The sequence below is a fragment of the Phoenix dactylifera genome, chromosome 9 (assembly GCF_051530095.1).
Source record: "Phoenix dactylifera cultivar Ajwa chromosome 9, Ajwa_hap1_PhDact_Kaust_v1.1, whole genome shotgun sequence".
In the NCBI taxonomy this organism is placed as follows: Eukaryota; Viridiplantae; Streptophyta; class Magnoliopsida; order Arecales; family Arecaceae; genus Phoenix; species Phoenix dactylifera.
The window spans coordinates 9907501-9921929 of NC_143198.1; the positions used below are offsets into that span (position 1 = coordinate 9907501).

Here is a 14429-nt window from a genome sequence, read left to right on the forward strand (position 1 = left end):
AAGATCGTGATATGAACCTTCTCAGACTCAGATGAGGCACTTTGCCATCCCTCAACAACTCATGTCATTTACAAGCATCCAGTATGGATCAGGCACAAATAAAATCTCTTTGGGAAAAGCTCATATTAGAAAGAAATGGCATTTAGCACTTAATAAGCAAAACATGAATGGTTACAAGGCATTTCATTGACACTACTAATTACAATAAAAAAATAAGAAAAGGACTTCACTTCTAGTGCTTCGCTGGAAAGGACATCGACTCGGGGATCAACAGAGAACTAACACCAAACTTATGCCTCGGAAACTAGGAGTGACCTCCATTCGATCCTAATAATTTCAATTTCAGACATCAACTTAAATTTTCCGAATCTTTTCTGCCTTCACGACAGGATTTTCTTTGGCTATATACTGTCGACCAGCGCTCTTGTAGTCAAACGAACATTCATGGGTCTCAGAGTACCGGTGAGCTGAGCAAAATGTGCCTCCACACCGGCATTTAAACCCAGTCAACCCAATCTTTTTCCGGCATAGCAAGCAGCGATTTGCTGGTTGCTTGTTGCAAGCATCCTCTAATTGGTCTTTGCAAACATTCATGAGATTGCCTCCATCCAACTTATCAGACTTTTCAATACTAGGTTCCAATTGCACAGAAGAAGAAGCAGTAGGAGCTGCCTTCTCAACTCCTATATCAGGTGTAGCAGCAACAGACTGTTGCATCATGATGAAGTCTCTGTAGCACTTGGAGCACAAATTATTGGTCATTGCACTCCCAAAAAAGCCACAGTTATTGGCACACAGAATCGGACCTTCCGGCGTGCAGCATTCAGTCTCCTCGGTCTCTTTGTTCCAGCTATCTTGTGCCATGCTTCACAGTTTATAACAACCTAACAGTCCAAGAATGTATCTCAATTTAGATATGAATCAACCTTGAAAAAAAAAAAAAAAAAGGTAGTCCAGGAAGTAATTTTCTCTTTGCTTCAATGAATTCTCAAAAACTATAACCAAAATCCAAATATATCCAGCATTGAGAATTATAAGTGCAATATCAACTGTCTGTCTCTTTCGATGTTTTAAGTACTTATATCACCATGTAAAAATTTACAATTTAATGAAAGACTGATAACTTAGGAGCAACTTGACACCAATTAGGGAACAGAAAAGAATTAAGACAACAAATCGACATCCCTAAACCCTTTACTGATACCAAAGTTTCAGAAACTGGGCATCGATCCCATACATATCAAGAAAGACTCAATTACTTGATCACGGAATCGGAAATACTACCCGGTTCTTGTAATAAATAGGATCAATCAGATGGAAAGGAAAAGAAAACAAGAAAACAAGAAAAAGCCAATCTTTAGGATAAAAAAAAAAAAAAAACTTCTTCATCTACAATTAAAAGAACCCCTTATCTAACTCATGACAGCATCGACGGGTGAAGAAGAAAGACAAAAGAAATCACAGAGTCCCAAACCAAAGAGAGACTGGATTTTGTTCAATTAGAAGCCAAAATCCATGGATTTCTTATCATCAAATGATACCAACACAGTATTTACAAATTAACTATTGAAAAGAATCAACCTATTAAAACAGAATTCAAGAAGAATCAAAAGAAACGCAGAGATAGAAAAACACCAACCTCGTTTTTTATCTAATCCGGAATAAAAGCATCGGAAGCAAGAAGATTGATCGAGCGGGAGAGATAGGGAAAGAGGACTGACCTTGGTCGGAACTCGGAATCGAATCTATTATTCGGGGCGATGGCGGAGGAGAGACGAGACGAGAGAATTCTTGTTTCAAGTTTGGGTTTTGAGGTTGAGAGGTTGTTCTTAGGGTTTTAAATAAATAGGTAGAAACTTACCAAAAATAAATACGTAGATCCGAAGTAGGATTGATTATTGAAGCGACAACTCATCGGTCGCATCTGCCCGACCTGACCGGGACCTCTCGATACCTCTCGATCAGTTCTCCGGGATCTAGCCGTTTTTTTCTTTTTTTGCCGCCGAGACGGATTTTTTTTTTTTTTTTGTATAAACTTTGGAGGAGGAAGGGGATTTCTTCATTGGGCAACTCCTAACGATACTCACTAAAGAACACCTCATCAAACAAATCAATGGCCGCTGGATTTAGGTTCCTTATTTGACTTGCGCACGAACTGACACGCAAGGCAGTTAGCAATTTGGGTCATGTTTCACCTTCTTTGGGCTTCTAGGATGATGTAATCTAGGTGAGAAATAACAATTTTCTAAACGAATTGGGTCTGGATTTGAGATTCTAGAGAAGGACAGCAACTTTAATCAATAGAATTAAGTTGGGTGATGGGGAAATAAGGTCTATTTGAGGTAATGTTCACCTTAGGTTCAAACATCATATATCAAGCCAATGTTGTTAGCCGATTTTTCTAAATGTGATGTCAATGTAAGATAGTAAATTTATAAATAAGTAATAAAACAGTAACATAAAAGAAAATAATAAAATAATGAAAAGGATAATTATAGCTTAATTCAATTTAAAACTGTTTTTATATTGGCTATGTACCCTATTTATGGTTATGGAATCCCATAAACATAACCATGATTTTTTCCATGCTAAAAAGGTAGAAGTCAAATTTCTTTTCTTACAGAAAAATAATCATAGAAAAATGTCTATTTTGTTAGAGATGGCAACAGGTCGGTATGGATTGTGTAAGCCATTACTCATTCCTATCTCGCAATTGGAAACTATATACCCATATCTATCAAGCATAGCAGGAATAGTTAGATAGGATGAGTTGGACGGATCGAAGAGGTAAAGTTATAAAACTCCTTTTTTTTTTGCTCACAAATCAAACACCAATCATTTTTTCAACTATTGCTTTTTTCATTGCATTAACAATCAAAAGAATCAAAACATAAAATAGGATGATATTTTCATGATCTAATTTAATAAGTGTTTTTGACTATAGCATTGCAACAATCTTCAATTATTCCTAAAAAAAATTGCATCTAAAAAAAATAAAAAAGAACTTCGAGCTGGGATTAAGGCTGCAAATGGGTTGAGTTGACCTGTGTGACCCATGACCAGACGGTAAGAGTCTTGGGGTTCATGGTTCCTTGAAGGTGGAAGTGGCTCTCTCTCTTTCACAAGGAAAATCGCAAGGGTTCCGCTGTTTTGAGCCTTCGAGTTTGAGGTGGAGCCATAGAGGCAAGGGAGAGGGACGGGCGAAGAAGGTGCGAGGGACAAGGGAGAGAGAGGAAGGGTGGGAGAGAGAGAACGAGAGGGAGGGAGGGCGGTGATCAAAGGCGGAGATCCTCCGGCAGCAGCGCTTAGGGTTCCAGCAATGGCGCTTAGGGTCTTGGCAGCATGGCGGCAATAAGCTTCTTCAATTCTTCTGTAAGACTGTAATGCCCCCTACATTCCTCCTTATCGAATCACTCGTAAGTCTCTGCTTCTTTTCCTGCATTTGATCTCTGAATTTTACTATCCTGGAAAGTTTATAGCTATCTATTATATTATTTTTTTAGAGTCATAGGATGCAGAGAGTCGGATTGGGTAAGCGTTAAGTTCGTGCATTAGAGTTACTAATTAGTTAGTTAATTTATCTTTAGATACCAATGAATATTTAAAAATTTTGTAATTGAACAAGTTGGTTATTGGATTATAGTGGATTTATTTAGTTGGATTATTTTGAATATTAATTGTTCATTTAAATTTTTAGAGTTATTAAAAATTTCATCTTAGGTCTTGCATGATCTCTAGAGCATCGCTCTAGGATTCATGTGGCCATATCACATAATCAACCCATGTGATGGGTTCGAATGCGACAACCTTTGCCATGGAAGCTTGTGAACTATAGGCACATCGAGAAGCTGTAACGGGTCATCCACTAAAGATCCCATACCTCTTGTTAGACTTCAAGGATATGATCCTTGAGAATCTACCAGATAGACTCACTCCCATGCAAACATGCAGCATGCTATTGATCTTGTATTGGGAGCTTCATCATCCATGCTATATTAATTGTAGAATGCTAATTAAATTATTATATGATAATTAAATTTTATGCTATATTAATTTGTATTCTTGAACCTATTTCAGTATATTTTATGCTAATTAAATTATTATATGATTGCAATTTCAAATGCAAGGAACCTTTTAAATGCTAAACTCAATATACAGGCTTGACATTTAATCATAGGTATGGTAAATTAAGATCGTGATATGAACCTTCTCACACTCAGATGAGGCACTTTGCCATCCCTGAACAACTCATGTCATTTACAAGCATCCAGTGTGGATCAGGCACAAATAAAATCTCTTTGGGAAAAGCTCATATTAGAAAGAAATGGTATTTAGCACTTATACGCAAAACATGAATGGTTACAAGGCATTTCATTGACACTACTAATTACAATAAAAAGAATAAGAAGAGGACTTCACTTCTAGTGCTTCGCTGGAAAGGACATTGACTCGGGGATCAACAGAGAACTAACACCAAACTTATGCCTCAGAAACTAGGAGTGACCTCCGTTCGATCCTAATAATTTCAATTTCAGACATCAACTTAAATATTCCGAATCTTTTCTGCCTTCACGACAGGATTTTCTTTGGCTATATACTGTCGACCAGCGCTCTTGTAGTCAAACGAACATTCATGGGTCTCAGAGTACCGGTGAGCTGAGCAAAATGTGCCTCCACACCGGCATTTAAACCCAGTCAACCCAATCTTTTTCCGGCATAGAAAGCAGCGATTTGCTGGTTGCTTGTTGCAAGCATCCTCTAATTGGTCTTTGCAAACATTCATGAGATTGCCTCCATCCAACTTATCAGACTTTTCAATTCCAGGTTCCAATTGCACAGAAGAAGAAGCAGTAGGAGCTGCCTTCTCCACTCCTATATCAGGTGTAGCAGCAACAGACTGTTGCATCATGATGAAGTCTCTGTAGCACTTGGAGCACAAATTATTGGTCATTGCACTCCCAAAAAAGCCACAGTTATTGGCACACAAAATAGGACCTTCCGGCGTGCAGCATTCAGTCTCCTCGGTCTCTTTGTTCCAGCTATCTTGTGCCATGCTTCACAGTTTATAACAACCTAACAGTCCAAGAATGTATCTCAATTTAGATATGAATCAACCTTGAAAAAAAAAAAAAAAGGTAGTCCAGGAAGTAATTTTCTCTTTGCTTCAATGAATTCTCAAAAACTATAACCAAAATTCAAATATATCCAGCATTGAGAATTATAAGTGCAATATCAACTGTCTGTCTCTTTCGATGTTTTAAGTACTTATATCACCATGTAAAAATTTACAATTTAATGAAAGACTGATAACTTAGGAGCAACTTGACACCAATTAGGGAACAGAAAAGAATTAAGACAACAAATCGACATCCCTAAATCCTTTACTGATACCAAAGTTTCAGAAACTGGGCATCGATCCTATACATAGCAAGAAAGATTCAATTACTTGATCACGGAACCGGAAATACTACCCGGTTTTTCTAATAAATAGGATCAATCAGATGGAAAGGAAAAAGAAAACAAGAAAAAACCAATCTTTTCGATTAAAAAAAAAAAAAAAACTTCTTCATCTAGAATCAAGAGAACCCCTTATCTAACTCATGACAGCATCGAGCGGTGCAGAAGAAAGACAAAAAGAAATCACAGAGTCCCAAACCAAAGAGAGACTGGATTTTGTCGAATTAGAAGCCAAAATCCATGGATTTCTTATCATCAAATGATACCAACACAGTATTTACAAATTAACAATTTAAAAAGAATCAACCTATTAAAACAGAATTCAAGAAGAATCAAGAGAAACGCAGAGATAGAAAAACGCCAACCTCGTTTTTTATCAAATCCGGAATAAAAGCATCGGAAGCAAAAAGATTGATCGAGCGGTAGAGATAGAGAAAGAGGACTGACCTTGGTCGGAACTCGGAATCGAATCTATTATTCGGGGCGATGGCGGAGGAGAGACGAGACGAGAGAATTCTTGTTTCAAGTCTGGGTTTTGAGGTTGAGAGGTTGTTGTTAGGGTTTTAAATAAATAGGTAGAAACTTACCAAAAATAAATACGTAGATGCCAAGTAGGAATGAAGCGACAACTCATCGGTCGCGTCTGCCCGACCTGCCCGGGACCTCCGATCAGCCGTCCGGAATCTAGCCGCTTTTTTTTTTTTTTTTGCTGCCGAGAAGGAATTTTTTTCTTTTTTTTAATAAATAGATAGAAACTTACCAAAAATAAGAACGTAGACGCGAAGTAGGATTTTAGAGAAGGACACAAACTTTAGTTTATGGAATTAGGGAGGGTGATGGGGAAATAAGGTCTGTTTGTGGTAAAGTTCACCTTAGGTTCAAACATCCTATGTCATGCTAATGTTGTTAGCCGATTTTTTCAGGTACTAATGATTTAAGTTTGATGTCAAATGTAAGATAGTAAATTCATAAAATAAGCAATAAAATAGTACCATAAAAAGAAAATGATAAACAAATAAATATTGAAGTAATAAAATAATGAAAAGGATAATTAAAGCTTAATTCAATTTAAAACTGCTTTACATTAGCTACGTGCCCTATTTATATTTATGGAATCCCATAAACATAACCATGATTTTTTCTTTGCCAAAAAGGTAGAAGTCAAACTTCTTTCCTACTACAAAATAATCATAAAAAAAAATCTATTTTGTTAGAGACAGCCAGAGTCTCCTCGGGTTCGACTCGTTTCATAAAATTTCAGGCTCGGGCTCGAGCTCGGGCTTGCTTGGCATAGTAAAGGCTCGGGCTTGAGCTTGTAAAGCTCGTTTGCTCGAGCCTGAGCGTGAGCCCTAGCCCGAGCCCGCCCCATCCCCATTTCCATCTCTGAGCTCAATTCGTCGTCGGAGAGAAGAACGAAGGAAAGAAAGAAAGAAAGAAAAGAAGAAGAAGAGAAGAAAGAAGGAAAGAAAGAAAGAAAGAAAAAAGAAAAGAGAGGAAAAGACTCACCAGTACGTCGTCGCGTGCGGCGGCTGCCGGCTTCGGCTGTGAAGACCGCCGGCACGGATGTCAGCCGCAGACACGGCTGAGGACGCCGTGGGCACCGTCAGCCATGGCCCGACCCTCCTATGTGAGGGACTCCTCCCCTGATTTGCCGGTAAAAGAGAGCTTCCCTTCCCGTCCTCTGTGAGAGAGGAGGAGTCGAAAAATAGAGGAAAAGAAAAGGGGAGAAAGGGAGAAAAAAGAGGGGCCCTCACTGGAAGGTTCTGGAAAAACCGAGAAGAAAGGAGAAGAAAAGAAAAAAAAAAAAGAGGAGGAAGGAATAGGTTAACGGTTGGGTTCGAGTTAATAGGTTGAGTCCGAACCCGAACCAATCCAATCTGATTTAAAAAAATTAAATGGATTTGGGTTAGCTCGGGTTGGGTCTGATCTAAATCTAATTGGGTTCAATCAGATTGGAATTTAAATTGATTAAGCTAAATAAAATTTAATTGGGTTGAGTCCAAGTTTAATTAGGATCCAATTAAATTGTTAATTGGATTGAGCCCTCATTTTGGCTCGTGAGCTGCTCGAGCTCTAGCTCGGGCTCGGATTTAAACAAGCCTCATTTTGGGCTCAAGCTTGGGCTCGTTTGACTAACTAACCAAGCTCAAGCTGGGCCCGAGCCGAGCCCGAGCAGCTCGGCCCGTTAACAGCCCTATATGGATCATGTAAGCCATTACTCATACCTACGTGCAATTGGTAATTATATACCCATATCCACCGGGTATAGCATGTAGAGTTAGATAGAATAGGTTATACGGTTTGGAAAGGTAAAGTTATAAAATTCTTGTTTTTTTTCTTTTTTTTTTGCTCAAAAATCAAACACCAACCATTTTTTTCAACTATTGCCTTTTCCATTGCATTAACAATCAAAATAATCAGAACATAAAATAGGATGATATTTTCATGGACTAATTTAATAAGTGTTTTTGACTATAGCATGCAACAACCTTCAATTCTTTCCAAAAAAAATTGTATCCAAAAAAAATAAAAAAAAGAACTTCAAGCTGAGATCGCAAACTAGATGAACCAAAAGCATGGAAAAAAGAGAGAAAATCTTACCTTTCAACTTTCAAGAAAATATTAATCCTAAAACAGATGAATGATCTAACTTAGAATAGCTCAAAAACCTAATAGAATCTAACAAAGGTTAGAAGAACCACTTAAGAAAACAACAAAGTAGAAGGATCAATCCCCAAACACATAGTTCGAGAAACACATGAACAAATAAATTTAAATATTTCAAAAATCAATAAAAGGACTAATTGAACTAGCTCAGATCCATGCAAATTGAAGCAAGAAACTGTATCATATCAAGAAGTTTTGTGAAAACAGAAGCAAGACTATATTATCGTAATGAAAAAGCCAAAACAAAAAAATAAAAATAAAAATAAAGAACCGAACTAATGCCAAGTTGGCAGATAGAAATCTGAGTCCAGATTGAGAGCAGATGTGGCATTACAACTTGGATTTGGTTGAAAAGAGAGGGGATGACTGGACGGCAAGAGTCATGGGATAAGCAAGTAGGGTGGCTAGGGCAAGTTGGTCAAGGATGGGGAGGGGACATGTGGAGTTTTATATATTTCGATCGGGTTTGGGGTAGATTTTACCATTACTTATACCCGCCATGGATCTATTGCATGTTTTGGAATCAAGACCTGCACCTGTTATAGAGTAAATGGATCGGGTAAAACCTGCTCAATTAAGGTTGGGTTGAGTATCTGATGGAGCAAAATAATTTGCCACTCTTATACTTTATTATTTGCTAGTATTTCTATGAAAAATAAATAAAAAGAATTCTTTTGGATAGACTTTGGTACATTTTTGTTTGATCTTGATATTAGCTTCTTTTAAATTTGCCTAGATTTGATAATATCAACATTATTTCAGCATATTTCCGATATTTATTCTCCTAATTTGCATTGGCCTTTTAAAACTTAATCTAATTTCAATATTGAACCCCTTTGCTCCTTTGATCAACTTTTCACATGCTCTAGGTCAAGAATGTCTTAGCCAGGTCCAAGATAAGTGCAACGTTCCTCTTGAGTTGGAAAGAACTTGCCCTTGAGTTAAAAGCTTTGTATGTCTCCAATAAAGCATGAGAGAGCTTCAGCAATTCAGCTTCTTGGTTTGAATGGATGGCTTGTTCTTCCATCCGATCATGTACCAAATATATATGAAGTGGTCCAAGTGATGATGTGCCATCTTTTTAGGATCTACTTGGTTAGTTTTCTTTAATAATTGTTAGCAATTGAGCTGGAGCTAGATCCTCATCTTCCTCTCCATCAAAAAGATTTACAACATTAAAAGATAGTAACATTTTAAATCTCGATATGACAGGGATTTTTTTAATGGTCTTGTCCCATTCCTATCAAAAAAGGGGACTGGGATGAGAGTAGGAATATGAAACCCATACATATAGGGCAGAAAAAGAAGAAAGAGGAAATAAAAAAAAGGAAGAAAAGAAGAAAGGCAAAAAAAAAAGGAAAGAAGAAAGGCAAAAAAGAAGAAGAAGGAAAGAAGAAGAAAAAGACAGAAAAAGGGAAAGAATGAAAGAAGGAAAGGGGGAAAGATAGAGGAGGAAATAGGAAAGAAGGAAAGAAAATAGAGGAATAATAAAAATAAAATAAACGACGGAAAAGAAGGAAAAATTAAAAAAAGAAAAATAAATAAAGAAAGAAAGAAAATAAGAATGGAAGAGAGATGGAGAGTATGTACTAGAATACTCGATTGTGATGGCTAAGATGGGGCAAGATAGCCCGACATTCTGTTTCGTGGAGAAATTTGGATACTCCCATCTCATGAGATTTAAAACTTTGAACCTCTACTTGATAGACATTATTATTGACTTTCCATAAGATTTTGCAAAGACCATTTTTCTATTTTTTTTGCCTTGTTGTAAGTGCCAATAAGAAATTTCTCCTTGTGAAGATAGACCATTACAAGGTCATCCTTTTTAAAGACTTTCTACTCGTAGTTTGCACAGCAACTCCTCTTGTTTGGTATTGGATTGCTTGAGCTTCTCTTGAACTTGGTCATGGATGTATCTAATATGATCCACCAAGTCTTCTATATCATAGTTAATTAACTGGGTACTTTGTAGTGGCACCAATTTAAGTGCATTGTGTATGTCCTTCCTCACACAATTTTGAAGAGGCTCTATTTATAGAATATTTGCAAACTATCAAGGTAAATTTTACTGGAGGAAGAGCCAAATCAAAGTACTAGCTCGTCCACCACAAGATCCATGAGTAATTAACAAGAGCTCTACTTCAACATCTATTTGAGAGTAGTAAGCACTTCTAAATTGCAAAGACATCTCTAATTTATGCTACAGCATCCTCTCGAAAACATCACAATCTGAAGTGATATTCTTGGGAACTCCATGCTGTCATACCATCTCCCTAAAATAAAGATCTGTCATATATTAAGGATCTATCATCTTACTATAGGTATAAAATAAACCATTTTGCTGAATCTATCCATCATTATGAATAGAGAGTGGAACTTGTATGGTGATCTTAGCAAGCAAAGAAAAAGGTCCATGCTCACATCAATCCATGGAGTTGAAGGCATAGGCACAAAGGTATAAAGGCCCATGCTCTACAAAATGACCCTTAGCTAATTGGAAAAGTTGGCATCTCATAACGAAACAACTCGCATCACCATAATTGAGACCAATAAACATCTCTCTTCTACCACTGCTACGGACTTTTCCAAAGTGACCTCTCAATTATTTAAGTGTAGCTCTTGGATGATTTTCTCTCACATGGAATAAGTTAGGAAGCAAAGTCAACTTCCAAAGAAGAAGAAGCTATTACTAAGAAAGAAGTTAGGAGTAGCTCTATGCTGATCGTGTCCATTTATTGGTTCATGGCACTAAACTTGTGCTTGATCACGAAGTTGAACTACTCGAGGAATGATGCCCATCTTCCATTTCAATAATTAAGATGATGATTGTCATTGAAGAAAGATAATGTCTCATGGTCGAAGTAAAGTACAAAATCATGTTGTTAAAGGTATGCTTTCTAATGTTGCATGACTTGCACATTGTATAAGACTCTGTTGCAAGTAGTTGAGGCATCTACTGTTTAGTTTTTCAATGAAATAGGCCACCATTTGATCCTCTTAAAAGAGAATTGTACTGATGCTAACATTAGATGCATGACACTCTATCTTTACTACTTTGTTAACTTCAGATAGCATTAGGATGGAAGTTTATATCATTTACTTCTTCAATGTATGGAAATTCGTCAGGGCCTTAGGTACCTATTTATACTTATTATAGTCGATTATAGGGGCGATGATGAAGTGCATAAAATGATGAGATGCTATGCAAGCCTTGGACACCATCGATGCTTTGACGAGTTTGTGATTATTTTATCACCTTGACCTCTTTCACTTCAATTTGGATGCCATTTTTTAGATACAATGTACTAAAGTAAGATCATTTGGACCATCCATGAACACTTGTTGGAGTTTACATATAGCTTTTGTTGCTACAATATTCCAAGCTTATACTCAAGTGCTCAATATCCTCACAAGGATTGTAGTTCTAAAAAGTAAGTCATTAACCCAAGTTTATGACTTGTCTGGATGTGCCTAAGGCATGGGAAAGACCAAATGACATGACAAACCGCTCATCGTGCATTGTGAATGAAATCTTCCATTCAATATGGTGGATCTGAATTTGATGATAGCTAAGAAAAGATCAACATTAGAGAATATGCGAGCCAACCAAGTGTCACCTTCTATCCTTCCTTTGAATTGTTCACAAGTGGTCTCTCGAGGGTCTAGTTATAGTAGAGGATTCAGATTGGGCCTTTATTCTTATTCCAATACATCTTCTGGTGCATCCATGACTATCCTTTATCCTTGGTGGTTTTTAACCCTTTATTTTAGTATTTTGAGGACTTTGATCTTAAAATTTTATGTACAAGCATCCAGGAAGTAGCTAGAAACCATAGGGTTAAACATCTCTAACCTGTACTAGAAGAGCTCCGCAAGAGCCTGCTATAGAGAAGTGTCTAAATTCAAAATAAATAAAAAAGATAGTTTTATGGTCTTCCTAATTGTGATGTTGGCATTTATGCAAATAGCAAATAGATCAGGGGAAGGAGTATTTAACAATAAGGGCCCCTTCCATGGATCCTTCCATGCTACAAGAAAACATACTTCAGTGACAATAGAAGTCATCACTAGAAGTCCAAATCTCAACATTATAAGCTCCAGTGGCAAGATTTTGGTTGAAGACAGCATTATCGTGTATACCTCCATCGCTAAAACTTTCTAACAATAATATTGATGTGGTCACTAAAACTTAAAGGTTTATATGATGATATTTTGTTGTCATAAAACATGCTTGTCTTCATGACAAAAAATCTTGTTCATTAAAAGGTGTATATTTTCCTGCATAAAATATGCACACACATAACTAGATAAAAAAAAGTTGATGAGGTTTTGGTGACAATAAAGGTCATTACAAAAGCTCTAGTTCGGTAACAATATGTGTTGTCACAAAGGTATTATCATAATTTTATCAAACCTAGACTAGAATCTCATCAGACCTAGACTCAAGTTGCAAGACTATCAGATTTGATGTCGCCCGACTAGAATGGTCAATTTTTAATGATTCGGGCCAATTCCTTCTTTAAAAAGATATTTTATAATAAATTATGGAAGACTTAACTCAAACCCCTTACTCGTGAAACATAGTTTTGGCCTCTTAACCACGGAAACAAATCATGAACTTATACCAATAAGTTAATAAAATATATATATTATAAAATTATCCATAATAATTTTGATGAAATATCTTTTATAAATCTAAGGTCCAGGTTGCCGGAGTGTCTTGGTCTATCCTCTACACCCCAAAACCCTATTCTCTTAGATTGCAAAAGTACTTGTAGAAAGATATAATAAATATTGTAATCATACTTGTTTTAGCTTTTTTTATTATCAAAAGAAAAATTAAATTTTTCTTGGTCTAATTCCTCTTAGCAATATTTGACATTTGGAATCATATAGAGAACCACTTTATTTATAAAATATAAATTATCATTAACATATTTAATTTTTAATATATAAACTACATTTAATAGTTAGGCATATTTTTATATCATAATTATTTTTAATATATTTTTGTTTTTTAATATATTTCATAATTATGATATTGTATTCATTTATATAGTTAATATTTATTTATATAATTGAATATCTAGTCCTTCTTCGGCCCTATGGGTCCAATTTTGGAACCCAACTCGTCCCCACGAGTCTTTTATATTGGGTTGGATCGGGTCTAAGTGGGTTGGGTCACGAGTCAACTTGACCTATTTGCAGCCTTGGGTTAGATAGAGAGGAGCGATGGGGATAGTGGTAGAGTTTGAAAAGAAGGAGAAGGTGTTAGAAGAAAAGGGGATGGTGGGAGCAGGTGAGGCTCATAACCATCTTAGATGGGAGGAAGGATAGAGAGGATGGATGAGGATAGTTGTGGGGTTTACAAAGGAGAATGAGGTGGTAGTAGTAGGTAGGGTTCAAGTGCGGCTCAGGATCAAGTTAGATAGACAGAGAGGATGGACAGGAGAGATGAGGCTGGTGACAAATTCAGAGAAGAGGAGAAGGAGATGTTAGAAGAGGGGAGGTGGTGGAGGTGGATAGGGTCTAGATGGGACTCGGGATGACGATAGAGTTTAGAGAGGAGGAGGAGAATGTGTTGGAAGAGGAGGAGGAGGTTGGAATTGATAGGGCACGAGTAGGACCAAGTTATATAGAGGGGAGGGATGGAGAGAAAGGATGAAGAAGGCAGTAAGGTTTAATGAGGAGGAGGAGGAAGAGGTGTTGGGAAAAGGAAGTGTCGAGAGTGAGAAAGGATGATAAGAACAAAGAGGACATGTTTTAATAAATAAGCCTTAGTGAGGGCAAAATTATTCTTTATAATATTGTCTTAACAGTGTTGGACATCGAATGGGGCTCAAAATTATATTGAACTACTTAACTAACTTCATGAACTATTTTGAAATTTTTTAAACTCGAGTGTACTAAAAAAATTAGCCCTCAATTGAAGGAGTTTCTAAGTTTTTTTTTTCTAGAACTTATATTCCCTTTCCCTATTTGTTTTTGAAGAGAGTTTTTTAAAATAGTGGGTCAGTTGGATCTGAACTTAATTCTTTTATAATTATATATTTACATGAAAATGAATAAATTTGTCATAAAGAGTCATTTATAATGATCACAAGAAAACCATATCTTTTATGATGCCTTTTTTCATCACAAAAAGTATTCATTGACAACAAATAATAACACTAAAGGATGGATTCTGTTATTTTATTTGATATATTAATAAAATAATTTTGAAATGACAAAAAATAATTATCATGGAAATCATTTATAGGGGACAATAAAATAATCGGCACAATAACCTTAAAGGCATTTAT

The 14429-nt window shown here is 36.4% G+C and overlaps 2 protein-coding genes across 4 annotated transcripts; both read right to left on the reverse strand.

The window, feature by feature from the left end:
* Nucleotides 1-97: 97 nt before the first annotated feature.
* On the reverse strand, nucleotides 98-2106 carry LOC120105213 (zinc finger A20 and AN1 domain-containing stress-associated protein 9-like). Of its 2 annotated transcripts, none has more exons than XM_088704209.2 (2): nucleotides 1862-2106; nucleotides 98-884 (listed from the first exon to the last, which is right to left on the reverse strand). In XM_088704209.2, exon 2 carries the CDS (start codon nucleotides 862-864, stop codon nucleotides 355-357), a length of 510 nt encoding a protein of 169 aa, XP_088560335.2. In that variant the 5' UTR covers nucleotides 865-884; nucleotides 1862-2106; the 3' UTR covers nucleotides 98-354. The 2 variants fall into 2 exon arrangements, with proteins under 2 accessions (XP_088560335.2, XP_038973399.3); XM_039117471.3 differs by lacking the exon at nucleotides 1862-2106 and adding an exon at nucleotides 1722-1849.
* Nucleotides 2107-4314: 2208 nt separating this feature from the next.
* Nucleotides 4315-6200, reverse strand: LOC103700761 (zinc finger A20 and AN1 domain-containing stress-associated protein 9-like). 2 transcript variants are annotated; one of them, XM_088704210.2, is made up of 2 exons: nucleotides 6045-6200; nucleotides 4315-5073 (listed from the first exon to the last, which is right to left on the reverse strand). In XM_088704210.2, exon 2 carries the CDS (start codon nucleotides 5051-5053, stop codon nucleotides 4544-4546), a length of 510 nt encoding a protein of 169 aa, XP_088560336.2. In that variant the 5' UTR covers nucleotides 5054-5073; nucleotides 6045-6200; the 3' UTR covers nucleotides 4315-4543. The 2 variants fall into 2 exon arrangements, with proteins under 2 accessions (XP_088560336.2, XP_038973397.2); XM_039117469.3 differs by lacking the exon at nucleotides 6045-6200 and adding an exon at nucleotides 5905-6036.
* Between the last annotated feature and the right edge of the window lie 8229 nt (nucleotides 6201-14429).